This window comes from Agrilus planipennis, unplaced genomic scaffold (genome assembly GCF_000699045.2).
Source record: "Agrilus planipennis isolate EAB-ADULT unplaced genomic scaffold, Apla_2.0 scaffold134, whole genome shotgun sequence".
Lineage (NCBI taxonomy): Eukaryota > Metazoa > Arthropoda > Insecta > Coleoptera > Buprestidae > Agrilus > Agrilus planipennis.
In genome coordinates this window covers 485,703-508,386 of record NW_020438860.1, presented here as the reverse complement: position 1 = coordinate 508,386, position 22,684 = coordinate 485,703, and the positions used below count along the sequence as shown (strand labels likewise).

Sequence of the window (22,684 nt, the reverse complement as noted above, 5' to 3'; positions counted from 1 at the left end):
AACACATTTTATTTTCATTTTATTAAAACATTATAATAATTCCAAATGTCACACGACGTTGAGAGATGTTATTTGTTATTTCCTTACAATTCAGTCGGTTGTTACGATAGTTAAAGACTTATTAAATGTAACAATAAAACAAACAAAAATAAATTACCTAAAGTCGATTTACATTCGTAATAGATATGATTGTTGTTTTGCTAGAAGCTACTTGGTCACTATCAATCTCACCCGCAGATACAGGGGTCGTTCGTAAAGTTCGTTTTCCACCGTTTCGTTATTTTGAACGCTCGTCCTCTTGCCGTGAATTATCAAATGAAACTGTTCGGGGTGTTTGAGGCGTCGCTTAAACATTAACGACCACGTGCCGTAACTTTTCAACAGTTGAAGCTTACCCTTTTCGTTACCCTTTACAATCGAGTATTCGGTGTTATGCTGCGAATAATAAGGAAAAAAGCGAATATTATCATATATGTTTCATAAAAGATGTAAAGCTTAATACCTTTACGGACGGCTGTAATTTAAGTATGCGATGTTGGTGTTTGGTTTGTTCGGTGGTGATTTTTAACATCAGTTGCTCGGCGTGCTGAGGAGCACCATCATCTGGACTTCGTCGAACTCTGGCATGTCTTGATGCCAGCCTTCTTCTGATCAATTTGCTGTATCTTCGCAATTTTGAATCTCTTCGATGTCTACCGTTCAACTGAAAAACAAAAAAATTTGAAAGGGGTTACTAATAAATAATGTCGATTTACGCTAACCTTGCAAGAGAAACATCCCTCTGACGTTATAAATTTATCATCGTTGATGCCTTTGTATCCGTTTATGGAATAAGTCGGCGCGTTTCCGATATCAGGGGCGTAGCTGGCCACTGAGGGGGTGATGGTCGACAAGCAGTGACCTTGTCCGATGTGTTGATAACCCTGTGGACAGCTGCAGCTGTAGCTGGCTCCTGTTGCCGAACATCCGTAGGCGCAAGGGGCTCCGACGCACTGTGGACTGACCTAAAACGTAAAATTGTTAGTTTTCTAACCCGAATAGAGCACACCCCAATGCAAATAAATTACTTGGATGCACATGTTTATGCCGTTATCGAATTGGTACCCTTCGGGACATCCACATCTGTAACTGCCCGGCGTGTTGAAACAGTTGCTGGAGTCTCCGCAGGGGTTGTTTGTACACTCGTTGTCGTCTACGCATTTGTTGTACAGATAGTGAAGGACGTATCCTTCGGGACATCCGCACCTGTAACCGCCTATGAGGTTCTGGCAACCTTCGGGACATTTTCCATCTTCGGCACATTCGTCCGAGTCGACGCAGTAAGTTCCTGTGGGGTCCGTCCTATAACCTCGGGGACACACGCACTTGTAGCTGCCCAGGATGTTAACGCATCGTCCCGGTTTCGGACAGACGCCGATTTGATCGCATTCGTTGATGTCTAAAATAAAATGCGTAAATCTCCAGGGTGTGTGTGTGGTGTATGTGTGTGTGTGTGTACCTTCGCAATCGTCTCCAATTTGGTTGTATCCTTTTTCGCAGGAGCACTTGTAACTTCCTTGGGTGTTGGTGCAGGTCTGTTGACAAACGTGCTGTCCCGTTTCGCATTCGTCCAGATCGCGGCAAGATACTCCGTCCGGATTGAGCACGAATCCTGCAGGACACGAGCACTGGAAGCTGCCGAAAGTGTTTTTGCACTCGTGCTTACACGGCGATGAGCCGTGTTCGCATTCGTTGATGTCTAAAAAAGGAAAGGGTGACTTTCGATGATCATTCGCTAAATATTTGTTCATTACCAATGCAGTGAAGACCGTCGTGATCGGGCTTGAAACCTTTGTCGCACATGCAGCGGTAGGATCCCATCGTGTTGATGCACCTCCCGTTTTTACACAGATCCGGTATTGTTAGGCATTCGTTGATGTCTTTGCCGTCGATCGTTATGCCACTTTCCAGACACAATTCTTCGTATTCAACTGAGTATTTGGGCGGACAAAGTTCGCAGTTTGGGCCCCAAGCGTCGCCCATGGAGCAGCAGCATTCTGCTTGGGTTACGCGATTCATTTCGCGATTGTTAGCAGTGCAGTGACCGTTGACGAGTTTCCTGAAGCAAAAACCCACCCGTCTGTCTGAAATTTTTAAAAAGTTTCTCGTTGATTTGAAAGAGAAATTCCTGACTGTTTCTTGAACATACCAACGCATTTCTTCTGGTCGGGACTGGGTTCGAATCCGTTGTGACATTCGCACCTGTAGGAGCCCTGTAAGTTTACGCAACGTCCGTGAAGACATAGGGAAGGATTTTCGGCGCATTCGTCGATATCCTCGCAATCGTCGGTCATTCCCACTTGAGAATAACCGGCGGGACATATGCACATGAAGGAGCCGATGAGGTTCTTGCATTGGAACTTGCAATTATTCGCAGGCGTCAAACATTCGTCCACATCTGGAAGAGATTTTCTAGATAGTAATTAAAAAATTGATGAATATTTGTACGTGGTAACCTTGACAGTGGCGTCCGTCGGGGGAAATGGTATATCCGTATGGACATGTGCATCGGAACGATCCTGGAACGTTATGACATCTGAAGGCGCACTGATTTCCGTATTCCAAACACTCGTTGATGTCCTCGCACACCTGAAAAGAAACACAGAAATAGCAGGACTTGTAAATGTTAATGGAAAATGGTAAACTTACTTGCATCGATCCTGGAGCAAATCCTTCGTTGCAGGCACACTCGAATCCCCCCACTATATTGGTGCAAGTCCCGTTTCCACACACGTATGGATTTTTGAAACATTCGTTGTCGTCGACGCATTTTCTCCCACTGGAATCGAGAACGTATCCCGCAGGGCACTCGCATCTGAAGGAACCGTCCGTGTTAACGCAATCGCCTCCGTCGCATATGTTCGACATTAGTTCGCATTCGTTGAGATCGCTGCCGCTGTCCATCCGCCCGGGTCCTTCTGGACACAATTTTGCAAACTCCACTGAAAAAGAAAGCGACAGATATGCCGTTGTGGATTCCTTCTATTGTTGACTAATCCTTTTTACCAGATCCTTCGTGCGGACAACGTTCACAATATCTGCCCCAAGCGGCGCCTTTCGAACAGCAACATTCCTTCATGGTGGCAATCATACCCCGCGGTTCCACGCAGCGTTCCCTCTCTATCCTTTCGTAACACTGATCTTGTCTAACGTCCACACATGTGAAGGAACGATGATCTAGGATGTAGCTGCAGAGGACAAAAGGGAATATTTCTTTTGGGCTAACGAACCTTGCGATATCTAATACGTACCCTTCTGGACATCTGCACATGGAGGCTCCGTTCGTGTTGATACAGACGCCGTTTAAGCAGAGATCGGGATTGTCCACGCATTCGTCGATGTCTTCGCACATGTTGGTAATCGTGCTGAGCTTGTATCCTTCGGGACAGGTGCATATGTACGAACCCATCACGTTTTGGCATTTGCCTGGAGTGGGACAGGTACCCGGAACCTACGGAAACGAGGATCGTCCAATTCGACATATTACCCGGAGGATATTTTTACCTCGTGACATTCGTCAACGTCCCTGCAATTGTGACCGTCGCTGGATAAGACATAACCGGTGGCACATTCGCAACTGAAGGATCCCAGGGTGTTCCTACATCGACCGTTTCGGCACAGGAAGGGCATCATGTAACACTCGTCGACGTCTACGCAATCGTTGTTGTGACTTAGGCGAAATCCGGGATTGCAATGACACTTGTACGTTCCAATTTGATTGACGCATGTTCCGTTGTTGCAGACGTTCGGATATCTCACGCATTCGTCGATATCTATGCAATTATCACGCGATGGCGTCAGTAAAAATCTACGAGAAGGAAGGATTTTTTCAATAAAAAAAAATAATAATAATGTTTATTGTAAGGTACCCTTTTGTGCATATGCATTGGAAACTTCCTTGCAGGTTCTTGCATTGACCGTTGTTGCATATGTTTGGTCTTTCGATGCATTCGTCGATGTCGATGCAGTCCATGAGGGTGGGACCGTGCTTGTAACCTTCCGGGCACTTGCACTCGAAACTGCCCGGTAAATTGATGCATTGAGCGTTCCCTTCGCAAGGATTCGGCACCCTCTGGCATTCGTTTTCGTCTATGCACTGGTGCGAGTTAATGTCGTAGATGTAGCCCCTGTTGCAACGGCACTCGAAGCTTCCCGGGGTGTTCATGCACGACCCGTGCGTGCACATGGTCGGCATGAGCTGACATTCGTCGATCTCTTCGGTTTCGTTGGTCATCGGGTTGACTATTTGTCCCGGGCGTACTCCGCAAAGCGCCACGTGATCATCTGAAAATTGGATAATTGAACAGTCCGCATCGTTGAAACTTATCGTACGACTAATTTGCCACATACTCTCGCTATGTATGAAATTTACGTAGTGCGAAAGAGTTTATACCTACTGGAGCCTGGAACTGGACAGGGTTCGCACGGTTGGCCCCAAGCCTGGCCCATGGAGCAGCAGCACACCTTCTTTGTCTGGTTTTGGGTCATGGGAGTGGAACAGCGCCATCGGCTGTAGCTCAGATAGCAGATGTCTTTCCTCATGTCGACACATTCGCCTGTTAATTGGACAAAGTACGAGAGATTAAGTGGTTAGAACGTAAGAAGAGTTTCTTACGTCCTCCCGGAAGTGGCATGTATCCTTCCGGACATTGGCAAAAGTATTTCCCAGGTTCGTTTACACACTGGCCAATGTTGCAGATGTTGGGATTCTCCTCGCATTCGTTAATGTCGATGCAAATGACTCCCGATGGATCCAGTCTGAAACCGTCGTTGCAGGAGCACATGAAGCTTCCGAATGTGTTGGTGCAGTGTCCGTTCTTGCAGATGTTGGGATGCTCTTCGCATTCGTTTATGTCCTCCAGAACGACCTGGAGTATTTTTTCATGAATGGCTATTAGTTGATGTCATTCATGTATTGTAAGCGTACTTACGGTAACGTCGTTGGGTTTATATCCCGGACCTCCCGGACACAGTGCTTCGTGTTCTTTGCTATTCTCCGGAGGGCAGTGCTCGCAGTGCGGCCCCCACGCTTTCCCTATGGAACAACAGCAGGAAGCTTTGGTCACGTAATCCGCAGTGTAATCCATACATCTTCCGTAGTCGTCGAAGTTGACGTAACACCTGGATGTTCGGCGATCTGCGTACAAGACATTACGAATAGATCGTTTGGGAAAGAGGATTATCTATACAAATACCTATGCACGCGTTTCCTTCCTTGATGAGTTCGTAGTTGAACGGACAGACGCATTTGTATCCTCCTTCTTCGTTGATGCACTTGCCGTACAAACAGGCGTGGGAACTTTCGCACTCGTCGATGTCGGTGCAATTTCCTCCCGAACTGTCGAGCTTGTAGCCGTCGTTACATTCGCACTTGAACATGCCAAAAACGTTCTCGCACCGGCCGAATATGCAGAGATTGTTGAACATCTGGCACTCGTTGATGTCTGGCGAGAAAAAAAAAATTGTATAAGTCGTCATGGTATGGCAGAAAGTTGGCATAATTACCAACACAGGTCTGATCGTTTGTCGAGGACGGATGCATGAATCCCATTTCGCATTCGCACCGGAACGATCCCGGATAATTGAGGCACTGTCCGTTCTCGCAGAGAGACGCGTCGTTCGAACACTCGTCCACGTCCATGCAGGAGTATCCGTCGCCGCGGAATCCGGTGTCGCAGACGCACTTGAACGATCCCTCGGTGTTTACGCATTGAGCGTTTTGGTCGCAACCTCCGTTGTTCGTGAGGCATTCGTTGATGTCGCGACAGCTGATGCCGTTACCTGTGAAACCGTCTTGGCATCGGCACTGGTACGATCCCTGCCAATAAAACCATTATTGTAATATTTTTCGATGAATCGATGCAATATAGCTTACGGGATTGTTTATGCAATCGGCGTTCTCGTGACACACGTACGTTCCCAGGAAGCATTCGTCGTCGTCGGAGCACGCCTGTCCCTCTCCTGGTTTAACGGAATATCCTTCTTCGCATCTGCAGTGGAAGGATCCCTGGGTGTTGATGCATTCGCCGTTTCCGCATATGCTTGGATTTTCTTTGCATTCGTTTATATCTGTTGAATAGACAGTTGCATGATGATGTTGGAGTCATCGGGCATTTAGGATGTTCTTACCTAAACATGATTTTCCGTTTTGCCCTGGAACCAGTCCTCCTGTACATTCGCAAATGTAACCCCCTTGGGTGTTGGTACACTTGCCCCCGTTGCAAATCCTCGGGTTTTCTTTGCATTCGTCCATGTCAACGCAGGTGCGCCCGTCCAACATGAGAGTGTAGCCAGTCCTTGAAGAAAGAGGGGAATAATTTCGTGGAATTTTAATGTATTATTGTAATTGATTTTACCCGCAGGAACACTCAAAACTTCCGGGAGTGTTAACGCAAATGTCGTCGCAAGGCTCCTCTTCGCACTCGTCGACGTCTACAATGAATTTGAAAAATGTAATCGAAATAGATCGAATCGCATCAAGTAGTTACCTTCACAGTGAGATTTCATCCCTGTTTGTTGATATCCTTCGTTGCATATGCATTGATAGGTGCCGAGCATGTTTTCGCAGAAGCCGTTGGAACAAATCCCGCTCGTCCTGGAACATTCGTCGATATCCTTGCAGGACTTCTTGTCCGGTGCTAGTTCGTGACCAGGAGGACACTGACACCTAAAAGATCCTTCTGTGTTGATACACTGACCGCCTCTGCACAATCCCGGCGTCTCCTCGCATTCATCGATATCTGGAAGCTGGTTAGTTTAGATACATCGAAGGATCGAGACGATTTTACCATTATCTTGTTTTACTTACCCATGCAAACTTGCATCGGGGCCATGGTCCTGAATCCGTCTTTGCACTCGCATTCGAAGTCTCCCGGAATATTTTTGCAAACGCCGTTGCCACACACGTTACTCTCGGTTATGGAGCATTCGTCGATGTCGATGCATTGCAATTTCGTCTCGTCGAAATCGTAGCCCTTGTTGCATCTGCAGTTGTAGCCTCCTAGGGTGTTGGTGCATCGACCGTTAAGACACATGCCGGGAAAATCGGCGCATTCGTTTATGTCTTTGCGATCGACGAATCCGGTTCCTTTTGGGCAGAGGTCGGCGAATGCGGCAGTGCCCGGTTTCGGGCAGGGTTCGCATTTGTCACCCCACGCTTTACCAACGGAAGAACAACAGCACAAGCTCTTGTGGAACAGGCCGTCGATGGGATAGTTGCATTTTCCGTGTTTGTACCGTGCGAAACACTGCTCTTCTCTCACGTCCAGACATTGCGTTTCTGAAACGAGAACCAAAGGCGTTTTGGCACAACAGATTGTGAGTAACATTCACGCACTTACTCGTGACGTCTAGGGTGAGTCCTGGAGGACATGTGCAGGTGAAACTGCCGTCGGTGTTTACGCAAGTGCCTCCGCCCCTGCAAATCTCCGGACTCAAGACGCATTCGTTGATGTCCGTGCACGTTTTGCCGTCCGCTTTCCAATATCCTTTAGGACACTCGCATTCGCTACGGTGGCATTTTTCGCAGGGAGATCCCCACGCCACCCCTATCGAACAGCAACACTCCAACCGTCGGCTCAAGTGGGGGAGATTGTCTTCACATCTGTTGTGTACCATCTTCGTCCAGCAGGAACCTTTCCTGTTGTCTACAACGTCGAATTGAAATTCATGATTGATATATAACGAGTGGCGTTCGAATTGTTACCTATACAAACCCTGGAGGTGCTGTCCAGAACGGATCCGGGGTCGCATTCGCATTTGTAGGATCCCACGGTGTTCACGCATTCGGCGTTGAAGCAGGCCTCGGGTCCCAGATCTTTGCATTCGTCTATGTCTTCACAGACGTACGTGCTGGGATTGAGCTGGGTTCCGGTCGGACAGATGCACTGAAAGCTGCCGGGAGTGTTTCGACACTGTCCTCCGCTACAAACCTACGAAATGATTGGTACAGGATGGAACGACCACGCTCTCTCGGTTTGTTTTCTTACCAATTCTTCTACGACGCATTCGTTGATGTCCGTGCAGATTTTTCCCGTTTCGTCCACTTCAAATCCCGGATTGCAGATGCACCTGTACGTTCCTATCATGTTTTCGCAGGCGCCGTTTTGACAAATGTTCGGACTGAGCACGCATTCGTTGATGTCGTTGCCGTCGAAGGTTAGTCCCGGTCCGCTAGGACACAGGGCGTCGAACGCGTCTGTTCCTGGTAGCGGACACGGTTGACAATTCGTACCCCAGCCCATGGCCTGACCTGTCACGACTGAACAGCAACAGCAGGACGATTTCGTAACTGCAACGGTCGAAGGATTGAGACAAAGTCCGTCTTTGTACTGCTGATAGCACATGTCTCTTCTGGTGTCCAAACAGGAACGTCCGTCTGGGCCCAGGGTGAAGCCTGAATGACATTCGCATCGAAAGCTTCCGGGTGTATTGAAGCAGGTGCCGTGTTGACACGGATTTTGAACGCACTCGTCAATGTCCACGCAATGCTTGCCATCAGGACCTAATCTAGAAGAAATAAAAAGTGTTTTTTTTTTTTAATTAATCAGACGAAAGGTCATTTTGGGAACGTCCGCCGTTTACCTGAAGCCGGAATCGCACACGCATCTGAACGATCCTTCCATGTTGACGCATTTGCCGTTGGTGCACATTCCGGTGTTTTCGCATTCGTTCAGGTCAATGCAAAACGTCTTGTCGGCAGACTCCACGAATCCTGGGAGACAATCGCACGTGTAAGATCCGGGAACGTTCGAACATCTTCCGTTCAAGCATATTCGGGGATTTTCATAACACTCGTCAATATCTTTAGACAATAAAAAGAACGTGTATGTGAGTGGAAAACCTTCAAAGTTACCCGATCCTACCTATACACGCGTAGCCTGCTGGGGATAATTTGAAGCCCGGTTTGCACTGGCACTTGAAGCTCCCTTGCATATTGATGCACATACCGTTGGTGCACATGCCGGTTTCGGCGCATTCGTCGTGATCCGTGCAGATGGTTCCGTCGGGGGAAACGTCGAATCCGGGAGGACAGATGCAGGTGAAACTCCCCGGCAGATTCGTGCAGCGGCCGTTTTGGCATTTACCTTCGGCGCATTCGTCGATATCTACGCGAGAAAAAGAGAAAAAAAAATAATAAAGACATAATAATGACGCTGTTGATGACAAATCCACTAGCCTTCACAGACTCGCGAAGCTCCTTTCCTGTATCCTGGTTTGCAGTGGCACTCGTAGGCCTCCGGGGTGTCGATGCACGTTCCTTCGCCGCAAATGTCCGGCCTCAAGGCGCACTCGTTAACCAGCGAAATTATGCCAGCTGTCGGTATGCCTCCCTGTTTTGTGTGGGTCACATCGACGGTCACCGTTCCATCCTGGTGCTTTGGGGGAATATCGAAGCATAGCCTCCTATGTTCGTCTTCCCCGTGAAGAGGACACCTGACGCAATCTTCGCCCCACCCTTGGCCCATGTTCACCCCGCAACAGCAGTCTTTCTTGGACAGCTTCATCGGCAGCCTGTTTCTGCAGTAGCCGTTTGGCGATCTGGAAGTGTAGCAGAACCCCTGCCTCCCGTCAATGCAGTAAGTTTTGTCCTGGCTTTGTATGAATCCCGGATCGCACAGGCAATAGTAGCCGTTGATTATGTTGACGCATTTGCCGTTTGCGCAAATTCCTTCCTCCAGACATTCGTCCCTGTCGCTGCATTTGTTGCTGTCGGGGTTTCGTGTTTGTCCCGGGGGACATTCGCAAGCGAACGAGCCCACTTGGTTGATGCAAACGCCTCCTTCGCAAATATGAGGAATTGCTTGACATTCGTCGATATCTATCGGTGATAATAAAAAAGGCGGTCATGGCGAATTAACTATTATTTTTGCAACCAACGTACCGACACATTCCCCGGTCTTTTGGTTCCTTATAAATCCAACGTCGCAGTCAAGCTTCGAAGGACAATACTCGCAAGGATGTCCCCAGGCTTTGCCCACCGTTGCACAGCAGAGCGTCTTGGTACAAACGACGTTTTCGAGCTGGTTGGTACAGAGAGATCCTTTAATGCTTGTATAGCAAGGGCCAGTTCTGTAATCTAACGCGAGTATTTGATTTTCAATTAATAAAACATATTATGAAGGGCCTAAATGTGTCGTACCTATTTCGCAATGGTTTCCTGTGAAGCCGAAAACACAGGCGCAACGGTCCGGCCCGATGCATCGGCCGCCGTTTTTGCAATTTTCTACGCATATTGCTAAAAAAAAAACATTTTAGATTAATGTAACGTAATATTATTTTAACCATTTTAACACTCACGTTCCGTACAATAATCCCCTGTGAAACCCGGTTTGCAAAGGCATTTTCTGTCTTTACAAGTCCCGCCGTTCATGCAAATCGCTTTACATGTTCCGTCACCAGCATCTACTAAAACAACGTAGTACAGAAAAATTTAAAAAATTATTTTTTTTAATAAAAACCAAGTGATACCTTTCGAATGGGGTTGTAATCCTAGACCACACGTAGGGGATTTTCTGCCTCCATCACACAAACAAATGTTCGGATGAATGCACCGTCCTGGACCGCAGGATCGTACGCAAACAGCTACGATATAATGGTATTAAATAGTGTTAGGATTTTCGAAATGTTTAACTGGTGAAGCTTCATTAAATTATCTGTATTTTTCGGTTTATGAATTAATAAAGTACTTACGGATTAAGCACATTCCAGTTATTGGGTGCTTCGACCATCCTGTGCAACAGTACACTCTTCTATTTGATCGACATACATTAGGCCTGAAAGTGATAATTTTGACGTTTATTTATTTGTAAGCGTAATAAGAGAGTAGCTACGTAAGTGCATAATAATCTAGTAGGTTTTGCTTTCGAGTCTTATGTTTTTTCGGTAAACGTCAATATTTCTGACAACGAAATGAGACCCCGTAGAAATAATAAACGCAAGTCGACGCAATTTAATCACCGCAGTACCTCGACCCAAACCCAGCAGCAACACCAAAGTATAAATTTACAACCCGTTGTGGTATTAAAAAATTTGTCCAAGTCTGATTTGAAAGATATCGGAATAAGTGTAAGCGTTGCTGGAAAAAAGCAGGAGCAGTTGCAAAATAATCAAACCGCATCCTGCCAAGGCGAATCGTCGATAAATCGGTTCAACGCGAGGCCCGTGGACCTCAGGAGTGTGCCCAAAACCTACTCGACATTCGTGAAACCGATAACCAACAACGAGAAAGCGAATTCGACTTTACAAAGAGGAGACAGTTTGGTAGCCATGTCAGAGAAAAACGAAATAGTTGCAAAAAAACTTCGTGGGAAATCTGTAGTGATAAAACGTGTCGATTTTGTCAGGCCGGGGCCTAGATGTTCGAAACCTAAAGGCTATGAAGATAATAAGCAATGTCCCCGTGAAGTGATTAGTCTCGAACCCCATCGTCCCAAGGAGATGCTCGTTCTGGACGCGGTCGTGAGGGCTCAAGGGAAATCTACATCGGAAACTCCGAAAAACAGTCTGGAAACAATCGAGGAAGGTTTGGAAACGGTCGATACACCACCACTGCCCGAAACTGATGGGCTATTGAGTATTTCAGAGGGAGTACCTTCGGAAATTAATGTTCCCGAATATGCACCGTGTAAAGATAAAGGAAAGAAAGAAACTCCGGTCCGGCAAGAAGACGTTAACAGGAAAAGGAAAAGTATAGTTATTGGTTTACAATGCATTGACGGGAATAGGAAGGAGCAGGAGTCAAATGGAAACAACAAGCAGGACGCCAACACCAACTGTGATTTTGTTATTGTCTCCGATAAAGCCGATAAAAGGAAATGGAAGGATTTCAAAGAAAATCAGCAGGGCGCAAAAATCATAAAAATAAAAGCAAACGTCGTTAATGTGCGCAACTATTTTTACAAGGAATAGTAGCGATTAATTAATTAATTGATGTTTTTGTACACTCCTAGATAAGAGAAAACGCATGATTCTGCCTATTGTACCTTTATAAATTCTGTTACTAATTTATAAGGTTTAAAAGGAATTTTGTTAAATAAATGTTGGAAATAATTTTCTTATTATTATCATCATTGTGATTTCGATGACACGATGGACATTTACAAACTTTAGGTGTTGTCATTATTATTTTTGACAATGACAACTTTTTTTCAAACTATTTTCTTTCGAAAATTCTTGTAAAAATCAGTACAAAAAAAATATTTACGAAACAATGACTTTTTTAACGAGTAAGGGGCGAGTCTTGCTTGTGAGATTTAGCATTTTCAAGAATGTTATCAGTAAAATGGTTCGTTTCGCGAGCCAGGCTGCTGCCAGCAATGACACATTCTTATCGGGGGAGGCAGCAACGTACATCGAAGAGATGTATAAGCAGTGGAAGAAGGATCCGAACAGTGTGCACGCTTCTTGGAACATTTACTTCAGTAATGTCGAAAAAGGTATAGCCCAAGTACCGCCTCCGCATTTAGGCCTAACGAAACATGAAGTGCCCCTAACGACTTATTTGGAAATGGCAAAGAAAGCCGCCCCTGCTGCAGCTGCTGCTGCTGCTGTTACCCAACCTGCTGCTGCTGCTGCTGCTACTGCAGCAGCTCCAGCTCCTGCCGTCCCAGCTGGTCCCGTGATCCCTGTAGAAATTAGCAAGGAAATTAAAGTTGCAATGGCTGCCCAAAGACTGATCAAAAATTACCGCGACAGGGGTTACCTGGTGGCAAACTTGGACCCGTTAGGCTTGGGTTATACGCCCGTTAAAACAACCGCACCCCCTGACGGAATCGAAAAGTTTTCCGAATTGGACGGCCAAGACGGCACCAATGTTGAATTGCTTTCTCATATCGGAGGTTCGGAGAAGTCGTTACCACTTAAAGATGTCGTTGACAGGTTGAAAAAAATTTATTGTGGGACTATTGGAATCCAGTACAGCCACAATCACAATTCGAAACAGCGCAATTGGCTGAGGGATAAAATTGAAGCTGCCAATGCTTTTGATGTGACGAAAGACGAACAAAAAATCGTATGCAAACGACTACTGAAAGCGGGAGCGTTCGAGGCTTATATGGCGCGGAACTGGCCGAACGAGGTCCGTTTGAGCATCGACGGGTGCGACGCTCTAATTCCCTTGATCGAATCGTTAATCGATAAGGGTTGTGCAGCAGGAATCGACACCTTTGTTCTGGGATTGTGCCACAGGGGCAGGCTCAATGTGATTGCGAACGTTTGTAAGAAACCTTTCAAACATATCTTCTCGCACTTTTACGATTACCAACCTGACGACGCCAGTTGCACGGACATCATTCATAATCTCGGCATGATTACGGAACGAACTAATAAGGCAACGAATAAGAAAATAAAATTGATTGTTACGTCCGGTCCTTCCCATGTTGAAATTGTTTTACCGAAAAGTCTCGGTAGAGCAAAAGCCGAACAATTTACGAAAGGGGACGATGTCAGTAAAGTTATGGCGATTTTGGTTCATGGAGACGCTTCATACGGCGGTCATGGGTGCGTTTACGAGGCTATGCAATTGTCAGAAGTGGATGGATGTACTATTGGAGGCTCGGTTCACATAGTCCTCAGCAATCAAATCGGATACACCACCTTACCGCACGATTCGCGATCGTGTAACTTCAGTAGCGACATTGGTGTCGCTATGTTGAACGCCCCTGTGTTCCATCTGAACGCCGAGGACCCAGATAAGGTCGTACCGATAGCCAAAATTGCCATCGATTGGAGGACACAGTTTAAAAAAGACTTAGTCGTAGATTTGATCGGATACAGAAGGTACGGCGACAATCCGTTCGACGATCCGGCTCATGCTAACCCGACGATGTACAAAAAAATCGAAAAGATGGAACCCATATGGCAGTCGTATGCCAAACGGCTGGTCGAAGCGAGTGTAATAACCAAAGAAGAGGTTAAAAAGTATCTGGAAGACTACGAGGCAGGTTGCGAAAAGAATCTGCAGGATGCCCAAAAAGAGAAGCGGATTATATACAAGGAGTTCATCGAGAGCTCATGGGCAGGATTTTTCAAAGACAAAGACCCCCTGAAATTTGCTCCGACGGGCGTAAAGGAAGAAACACTACAAAAAATCGCTACCACGTTCTCGGCAGGACCGCCGAAAGATCTAAATTTTGTCTTGCACAAGGGTATCGAACGTACGTATAACGGACGTCAGGAACTGGTCAAGAAACGACAAGCTGATTGGAGTTTGGGCGAGGCGCTTTCGTGGGGATCTCTCCTTCACGACGGCGTTTCTGTCAGATTAACCGGTCAAGACGCAGACAGGGGCACCTTCGCCCACAGGCACCATATCATTTACAATCAAAAAGATGCCGCAACTTATTATCCCATGCGTCACCTGTTTCCCAAACAGGCAGCCTATAATGTTGTCAAAAGCGTCTTGTCGGAAATGGCAGTACTAGCCTACGAAATAGGGTACACCCTGTCCAACCCGAGTACCCTGACGCTCTGGGAAGCCCAATTCGGAGACTTCGCCACAACTGCACAAGTGGTCATCGACCAAATGATGGTTTCGGGCGAGAAAAAATGGTCGAGACAGAGCAACATGATCATGCTGCTTCCGCACGGACTGGAAGGCATGGGTCCCGAACATTCCTGTTCCAAACCGGAACGCTATTTACAAATGAGCGGCGACGATCACCAGGTCGTTCCCGAATTCACACCGGATTTCGCAGCACGCCAACTGAAGGATTGTTCCTTCATATTGGCCAATTGTACTCTGCCTGGCAATTATTTTCACATAATACGTAGACAGATCGCGATGCCTTTCAGAAAACCGTTGGTCCTATTGACTCCAAAGAGTCTGTTGAGGTTGCCGGAAGCTCGGAGCAGTTTCGACGAAATGGTCGAAGGGACGGAGTTTCGGAGAATCTTGCCCGATGACGGGCCTGCTTCGAAAGATCCGGGCAACGTGAAGAGACTGATATTTTGCAGTGGCAGGGTGTTCTTCGAGATACGAGCGTTGAGGGAGAAACTGAAGAAGGAGGCGATTGTTGCGTTAACGCGGATAGAGCAATTGTTTCCGTTCCCCTACGATCTTATAAAGGCGGAATGCGATAAGTATCCGAATGCCGAAATCGTTTGGGAACAAGAGGAGCACAAGAACCAAGGCTTTTTTGACTATTTTGCTGAACGATTCGACAGTCTGATGAAAGACAAAAGACCGCTTAAGTATATAGGGAGACCAGCCTCTTGTTGTCCTGCTTCCGGCATCGCTAACAACCACGCACGGGAAATTAAAGAGTTCCACGCCAAAACATTCGACGGAGTCTGATACACAATAACCAGTAGCAATGTACTATATTTGAATGTATCATGCGTACATAGTCTCTTATCGACTCTGTAAAGTGACTTAATTATTAATTATAAGAAAAATGATAACATTCGAATTTGTTTTTTCAATTTCAACCCACATTTTTGAGCGCCTTGCAGTCCTCGAAAAGGGGTCGGCGCGATACGACAAAGAAACCGCTCTTTAATTGAGCACATTAGGGACAATTTTACAAGAATGCAACAGTATGGGTGTGGGTGCATCCTCTGGCCTTGCAACGTCAAAGATCGTTCGCAATTGTTCAAAGAGAAACGCCTCAATTCTGCCATTACTTCAAAAACATTTTATCGGGTTCTGGTGGTTCCAAAGCTCACAAATTTTATTTCTTGAAATTACATTTACGAACTTTATGAACTGAAGCATTTCGCGATTTGTAAGCAGTTATTAGGAGAACATGTTATGTGCCACACACAAAATAGATTACCATGAAATATAGGTCGACCTAGTTTATTTCTACTCGTTAAGTAACCATTGTTGTCGACGTTTTTTATTATTACAATGGCATCTGGAATATAATTGTAAAATCGCCCAATGGCTTGTTATTTGGCTATTTATAGCGTTTGAATCGTGTTGTAGCATTTCTTTTGTTTCACGAAATTAACGTCGACATGCACTTTAAGGGAAAAGAACTCTTTTATAAACATAACGATACAGGGTGATCACTGGACGGTGGGTACTTGAAATTTTTACGACACGTTGTCCTTTGTTTTGCACTGTTGTTGTTCTTTTTCATACAGGTTGGTCGTTTAAAAATTTAATTTCGCTGATAAGGTCGAGATAGGTCCGATTATTTCCGCCGGTTTCTCATTTCGGTTATTTAGGTCGGCGGAATTGATAGGGGGACATTTTGTTGCACGTAAACGGCACTTTTTTACAGCACACGAGCGAACTGTGTTGTTATAACAATAAATAATCTTTACAACATTTCACATGAGATAGTTTGCTTTTTATTAACGAACCTATCTTTATTTACTTGACCTAAAAATCTCGCGCGGAAATTTATTTGTATAGATCTCTCCGTAATATGTACTATATGTGTATAAAACGTTCTGATGTCACCGATGTTACTTACAAATAACAATTTCCAGTTAGAACTTTAACAGACTAAAATTTAGAACTTCGTACTTACATACAGGGTGAACGACGATATGATGGAAAAACAAAAGAAATTTAACTCAACATTCATATGTAGAAGATTTTATATGTACATTTTATTTCTCAGTATATTCAAATATAATAATAGTAGAATAAATAGTCAAACACCGAATTGTTGTGAGTTTGTCGCGCGTATTTTATATGAGGAAATAATAGTTCAGATAAATAATGAATTGACGATAATCAAGGACGTGGTGGAGTTGTAGGGTTATCATCGAAATACTTCTTGTGCGTGGAACAGCCGTTAGATAACAGTTACCTAATTTATACATTCATATGCATAGGCGTTGAGACGCTCTCTTATTATTATTATTTATAATGCTGGTACATTAACTTAAGGTTTTACTATTTTTCTTTTTTGTAATGAACATTAATAACGGAGGCTTCTGTATTAGTTATCATTCGACGATACAGGATACTAATTGATAGATACTACCAGAAGGACAGTATGTTATAGTCAGCCGGAAATGTTACGCTGTAAAAGGCTGACTTGACTAATCTCTTGATACGAGACCGTGAGACTTTATTTTTACTTGGTTACTGCCACCCTCGTCGTTACAATTTATTTTATTTTTAATAGAATATAAAATACCGGTATGCAAGGGAAGAGAAAGTAGGGAAAGGGCGAATATAAAGATAGGAGACGAAAAATTAGAAGATGTGGCTGATTTTAGATACCTAGGAAGTCAGGATGGAAGGAGTAGTGGAGATATAAAGCAGAGGATAGCGCAGGGTCGTGTCACTTTTAATAAAAAGGAGTCACTTCTATGTTCGCGAACGGTTAATTTAGAAATTCGAAAAAGGTTGTTAAAGGTGTATGTTTGAAGCAAGGCGTTGTACGGGTGCGAAACATGGACAGTGGGCGCGGCGGAAAAGAAAAGGTTAGAAGCGTTCGAAATGTGGTGTTATAGGCGGATGATGAGGATAACGTGGGTAGAAAAGGTTAGAAATGAAGAGGTATTGGAAAGAATAGGAGAACAGAGGACTCTATGGAAGTCAATAAAAAATAGGCGAGATAGGTTGGTAGGACACCTTCTCAGGCATGAAGGTCTAGTCAGAGACATATTAGAGGCAGAAACAGGAGTTAGGAGGGGTAGAGGTAGACCTAGATTAGTTTACTGTTCGCAAACAGTTAAGGATGTGGGCTGTTCTAGTTTTAGGGAAATGCGAAGTTTAGCTCAGGATAGGAAAGAGTGGAGGTACGTGTCCAACCAGTCTTAGGACTGACGACCTTATGATGATGATGATGAGAATATGACGTGGAACACTGCAGTTTTATATAATTTCAACAAAATATTTTCACCTGTAGGTACCTACAATAAAGGTTCATTATCATAAGGTCATCAGTCCTAAGACTCTACCACTTCTACCTAATCTTCTTATTTCCCTAAAGCTAGAGCATCCCACATCCTTAACTGTTTGCGAACGGTAATCTAATCTAGGTCTACCTCTACTCCTCTTAACCCCTGTTTCTGCTTCTAATATGTTTGTAACTAGCCCTTCATGCTTGAGAAGGTGTTCTACCACTCTTTGTTCTATTCTTTATAATACCTTCTCTTCCACGGTATTCTCAACATTCGCCTGTAACACCTCATTTGGAACGCTTCTAACTCTTTTCTTCCTGTTGAAGGCGACCCGACCCTGCGCTATCCTGTTTCATACAAATAACAATTGGTTTTGGTTCATTTCGCATTGGAAGAATAAGAAATGGATTGCTTTTAGAAATGTTTCTCGGTTGTTGCACTGTAGAAAGTTGGAATTAAATTTTTGTTCCTTTTTATTGTGTTATAACGAGAGTAACACAAGACCTTGATCAATTTTTCTGTAATTGAAGAATATGTAGGAAACACGTTCGGTGTAAAATCGAAAACGAAATGGCTGATAGTTAATGTTTTGTTTGTTTTGTTCGGGTTAGTGACTTGTATGTTATACAAGCGGTCATTCTACTGATTATAATCTAAGTTGTATTGTTTCTATAAAGGCAATAAGCGAGCGGGTTGGTGCCCGTTCGCTGTTTGTCTTAATGTCTGAAATAACCTCTTTTTAACTGTTTTTAAATTAAGTGGGAAAGCAATTAAATACTGTAACACAATAGGGAGGGCCGAAACTCGCCGCACGAATTGCACGCACTTATTTCGTTTCAACTGTTTCACATTTTATGTTGCTTCGCTTTTCGTCAAACTATTCCACACAAAAGGGTACAAAATTTTCTACGATCGCCGCTGCATTTGTTCTGTGCCTTCGATTCGCGAATTTTTATTGGTTTCCTATAAGCCCGGAACTGCCGGTGTTTTACGATAGAATTTATGGTCCCCGACACAATAGTGAACGCCATAAGCAACAATTCTAGGAAAATCGTTTTTTTTTGCCAAGCACATTTGCTACTAATACGTCTGTCAATTAGTTAACGATAGTTCAGGTGTCTTTTTCCTCGTCTTGAAGAGACGCGTTATTATTAGTCGCTGTTTTAATGTTTTCCTTACACCTGTAGCTTCCGCGAATCAAAGCCAACAAGAATCGAATGGAACAATGATCTTTAACTAATAAATACATAATCGCCTGTGTCCAATTGGTTATTAATTTAGGTACTTATGAATTATTATTGTTCGTAAAACATAAAACATTTGAAGATAATGTGGCTGCAATATTTGCAGCGGAATCTACATCAATATGCGGTCTCATTTACGTCGTCGGTTGACATATGTGGAAGTAGTTACTAAGTAGTATGATATAGGATATTATGATATCAATAATATAATTAATAAAAGAGTCAGAGAACGAATCTTGACATTCGTGTGATGTCTTCGTTTCGAAGGAGTTGTTTATCTTATCTTTACGTCTATGTTGCATGCAAATGGAAAGTCGATCGATAGCTCGATAGTTGACTATCGATTATAAATTACTATCTACCGTAAGTGGGACGGCCGGGTTTGCGGAAGGCCACCTGCAACGAGGGGTTAATCGCATGATTACACGTTGTCTTGGTAGATAGGATAGCTCTGGGTGATTTGGTTTTTTCCTTTCTCATATGCATCTATGCATGTATAGAGAACCGATCTCGTTCTTCCTGTCCGTCGCGATGCCAATTAAGATCCGGCTATCGGCCGTCTCTAGGAGGTCCTGCGTACGGTTCAATTTGTGCTAGCACGTAAAAAGGGCACTCTGAACATTAATGATAATTATTATTTGCTCGGACGCGAACAACATGGTATCGAGCGATTGTTTATGGTACAGGAAAACAGGACTTGTATATTTATTGCGTCCAAGCAGCAGGTCTGTAAAATTCAGGATTTTAGAGAGCGGCTAATCGTTAGGAAAAGGGTAGCGGTTATGTGGATTATTTTTGTTTTGTATAAGGTGGTAGGACACTTTCTCAGTCATGAAGGGTAGTTGGAGACACTACAAGCAGAAACAGGACTAAATAAGGACGATAGGAGAAGACTTGGGTTAGATCAGTGTTCGTAAACAGTTAGGGGTGTGGGATGTTCAATTGATTGATACGTCTAAAAAATAGTTTTACTCTTTTCTTTCACAAAGATCAATGATATCGATCGACTGTTTTCTTTGAAGTGTTCATTGGTCTCACGATGCACCGAAGTATATTTTTTACGATCTTGTTAAACTGCTTTAATGCTTCTTATGTACTGTTTTATTGCTGTTTATTTTAAATTACATATACACACGTACTGCTGCGGCAGTTACTTAACATTTAATAGCGCCTCTTTTAAACTCAATGTTTCTAATAAACTACACGCACAATGCGTTGCACTCTTTTTCATTAGAAAACTCTTTCTTTTAGTTTCTTCTTGTTATCGCCACTGCTGCATAGATAAAGACATTGTTCTGTTAAATTGTAATTTGAAATAAAGCGTGAATCGAAGCGATTGTACTCGTGATGAATATAATTAATATAGACATATGTTTCGGGTTTCGCATCCGTCTTCCCTGAGCATACGTGAATGACTTATTAATAGAATAAACTGCCGAAATAGTTCGTTCTTCATTTATTGACGCGTTCCTGATGGTGGCCAGCGGGTCAGATCCGGCTTTCGTCAATTTTATTGAAGACAAGTGTAAGTGAAACGCTAGAGTTACATTATTAGTAGAGTTTTCGACGCTACTTACCCTCCCGGTACTAGGGGTGGCAGAGAGGGATGATCCGAATTCTCGGGTTCTCCGTATCGCTTCGGTGAATTGATCCGAGGAGGAGGTTCTCCGTGCAAATGTCCTGTTTTTAAAACGCAGAGAAGGACGACGTATTGCACTGTTATGAGTCGAAACCACGCAGGAAAATGCCAAGCCATTGTTCTAACTGTGGGAAGAAATAGAAAAAAAAAATTTTTCTCAATATCAAAACGGTGTAAAGAATGTTAACTACTAAAGGGATTGCTTAAGTTAAAAAGGGGAGTGAATGTCCTACGTATAAGTCCGTATTTCTTTGAAAGATATTAGCAAGAATAATCGGATAATTAAACAACTGATTAATCGCAAAAAAACCAGGTCGGTCTACATGGGTAAGGAAATTAATATTAGGGCCAAATATATCGACGCTGCGTTTAGAATTGCCAACAGAATGCCTCGATTTTGAAGTATCCTTAGTTCAAATTCCAAAGAGCATTACCAAAAGTAATAAAGGATAAAAGAACCAAAGGAGTGTACTTGTACGTTGCCCTAGCACTTGAACATTTTGATAAACATATCTTGGCTTCAGTATTTTTGAGATTCGAATATTGTGAAATTCTATCGTGCTAGAGCTTTTTCTGAGATCACATTTGAGTGTGTCTTCAAAAAATAAATTTAAAATGCTCCAAAAAGGGCGCACTACAAAGTTTGTAACCATATCGATGTCGTACCTATTCAAATATTGTCGTAAAGTATTGAAATTAGAGAATATCGTGAGAGTTTAAAATTCAAGCAAGTGAAATTAACAATATTCGGATATTCAAGTTCAAATTTTGAGATGCTGGAACAACAAGAGATACCTCGGAATTGGCTATGTACTCTCTTGGTTGTTTTGTCTTCTCAAAAAGGCAAACAATTGGGTTTTGAGTTGAGGATATTTAAAAATTTCGACGTGAGGCCAGATTTAGATTCCGAGTTGCAAATTAAGTCATAAATGATTTCCCTTATTAATTCTGTTGTAGTTAATAATCGCTCGACCTTAATACTGACCTGCACAGTTTCAGAACATATGGATAAGTTTTGTCTTTTTCACTTTTCACTTTCCGATTTACATTTTTATTATTAGCAAGTTGGTTATTATGCCATAATTCACATTAATAAAGGAAAATGACGGCAACCAGATAAAGATAACGAATGCAAAATATATTTCCGGAAGTATGTAGATAATGCAGAGCGCAAAGACCTTGCCGTTCGTAACGTATTTGTAGCGTAATTTGGAGCAGAAACTTCAGGATTACGCATCATCAGTAAAAATAAAAAAACGAAATTGAAATTAAAAATCGTCGTTCTGTAACTACGACAGACATTTAATAAAGAAAAAACTATTATTTCCGGTAGGCCTCAGACCTGTGTGTAAAGGGTTCGCCGTCGCGTACTATTTTAATTTATGTATCTTTAGACAAAGAAATTGTCAACGCAGTTGGTTGAAAGACAATTTATCAAAAGTTACAAAAAGTTGACATCAACCAGCTTTTAACCAGAGGAAGATTAATATCTGTCTTATTAAAACTGATCTTCTGCATTACGAAAGATTTTCAAGATTAATTTCCACATGCACTTGTGACAAAATGATAAATAAAAAGGTTAAAGCTCAGGGTTAGAATATTTAAAAGTTCAGAAACTGTTTCACGTGCTCATGTAGTTCGTTATTTTGGAAAATGCGAACGTGCGAACTTTTCGTTAAAAAAGAATCACTTACCCTGTCGTCGATGCTTGCGACTGGTTGCGTTTCTGCTTTTCCTATGTTACGTCTTCAGGATAGTCGGCACATCATTTATTTTATTATTATTTAATTTATTTTCGGAAAAAAGCACTAGTCTCACAATTTTTTCTAATATCCTTCGCGATCGGTGACCAATAATTATCGAATTAATTCAAAGAACGAAAATAAAACTGAACATGAACCAAACGTCGAAGAGAAATAGGAAACGGGAGTAAAGAGTAAAGCAGCGACGT

General features: G+C 43.5%; 1 protein-coding gene across 2 annotated transcripts; it reads right to left on the bottom strand.

The window, feature by feature from the left end:
- Positions 1 to 2: 2 nt before the first annotated feature.
- LOC108739042 (fibrillin-2) lies at positions 3 to 22,684 on the bottom strand. 2 transcript variants are annotated; one of them, XM_018472722.2, is made up of 36 exons: positions 22,428 to 22,684; positions 20,672 to 20,858; positions 10,732 to 10,814; positions 10,510 to 10,623; positions 10,339 to 10,446; positions 10,181 to 10,276; positions 9,923 to 10,117; positions 9,218 to 9,859; positions 8,904 to 9,146; positions 8,623 to 8,842; positions 8,028 to 8,547; positions 7,745 to 7,970; positions 7,380 to 7,685; positions 6,848 to 7,318; positions 6,528 to 6,779; positions 6,396 to 6,471; positions 6,169 to 6,335; positions 5,915 to 6,108; positions 5,545 to 5,857; positions 5,235 to 5,483; positions 4,971 to 5,176; positions 4,655 to 4,907; positions 4,437 to 4,595; positions 3,909 to 4,323; positions 3,544 to 3,847; positions 3,291 to 3,490; positions 3,046 to 3,227; positions 2,689 to 2,981; positions 2,496 to 2,628; positions 2,189 to 2,437; positions 1,794 to 2,123; positions 1,499 to 1,738; positions 1,068 to 1,438; positions 762 to 1,004; positions 503 to 703; positions 3 to 435 (listed from the first exon to the last, which is right to left on the bottom strand). In XM_018472722.2, exons 2-36 carry the CDS (start codon positions 20,848 to 20,850, stop codon positions 208 to 210), a joined length of 8,661 nt encoding a protein of 2,886 aa, XP_018328224.1. In that variant the 5' UTR covers positions 20,851 to 20,858; positions 22,428 to 22,684; the 3' UTR covers positions 3 to 207. The 2 variants fall into 2 exon arrangements, with proteins under 2 accessions (XP_018328224.1, XP_018328225.1); XM_018472723.2 differs by having other exon boundaries at positions 208 to 435; positions 10,339 to 10,443.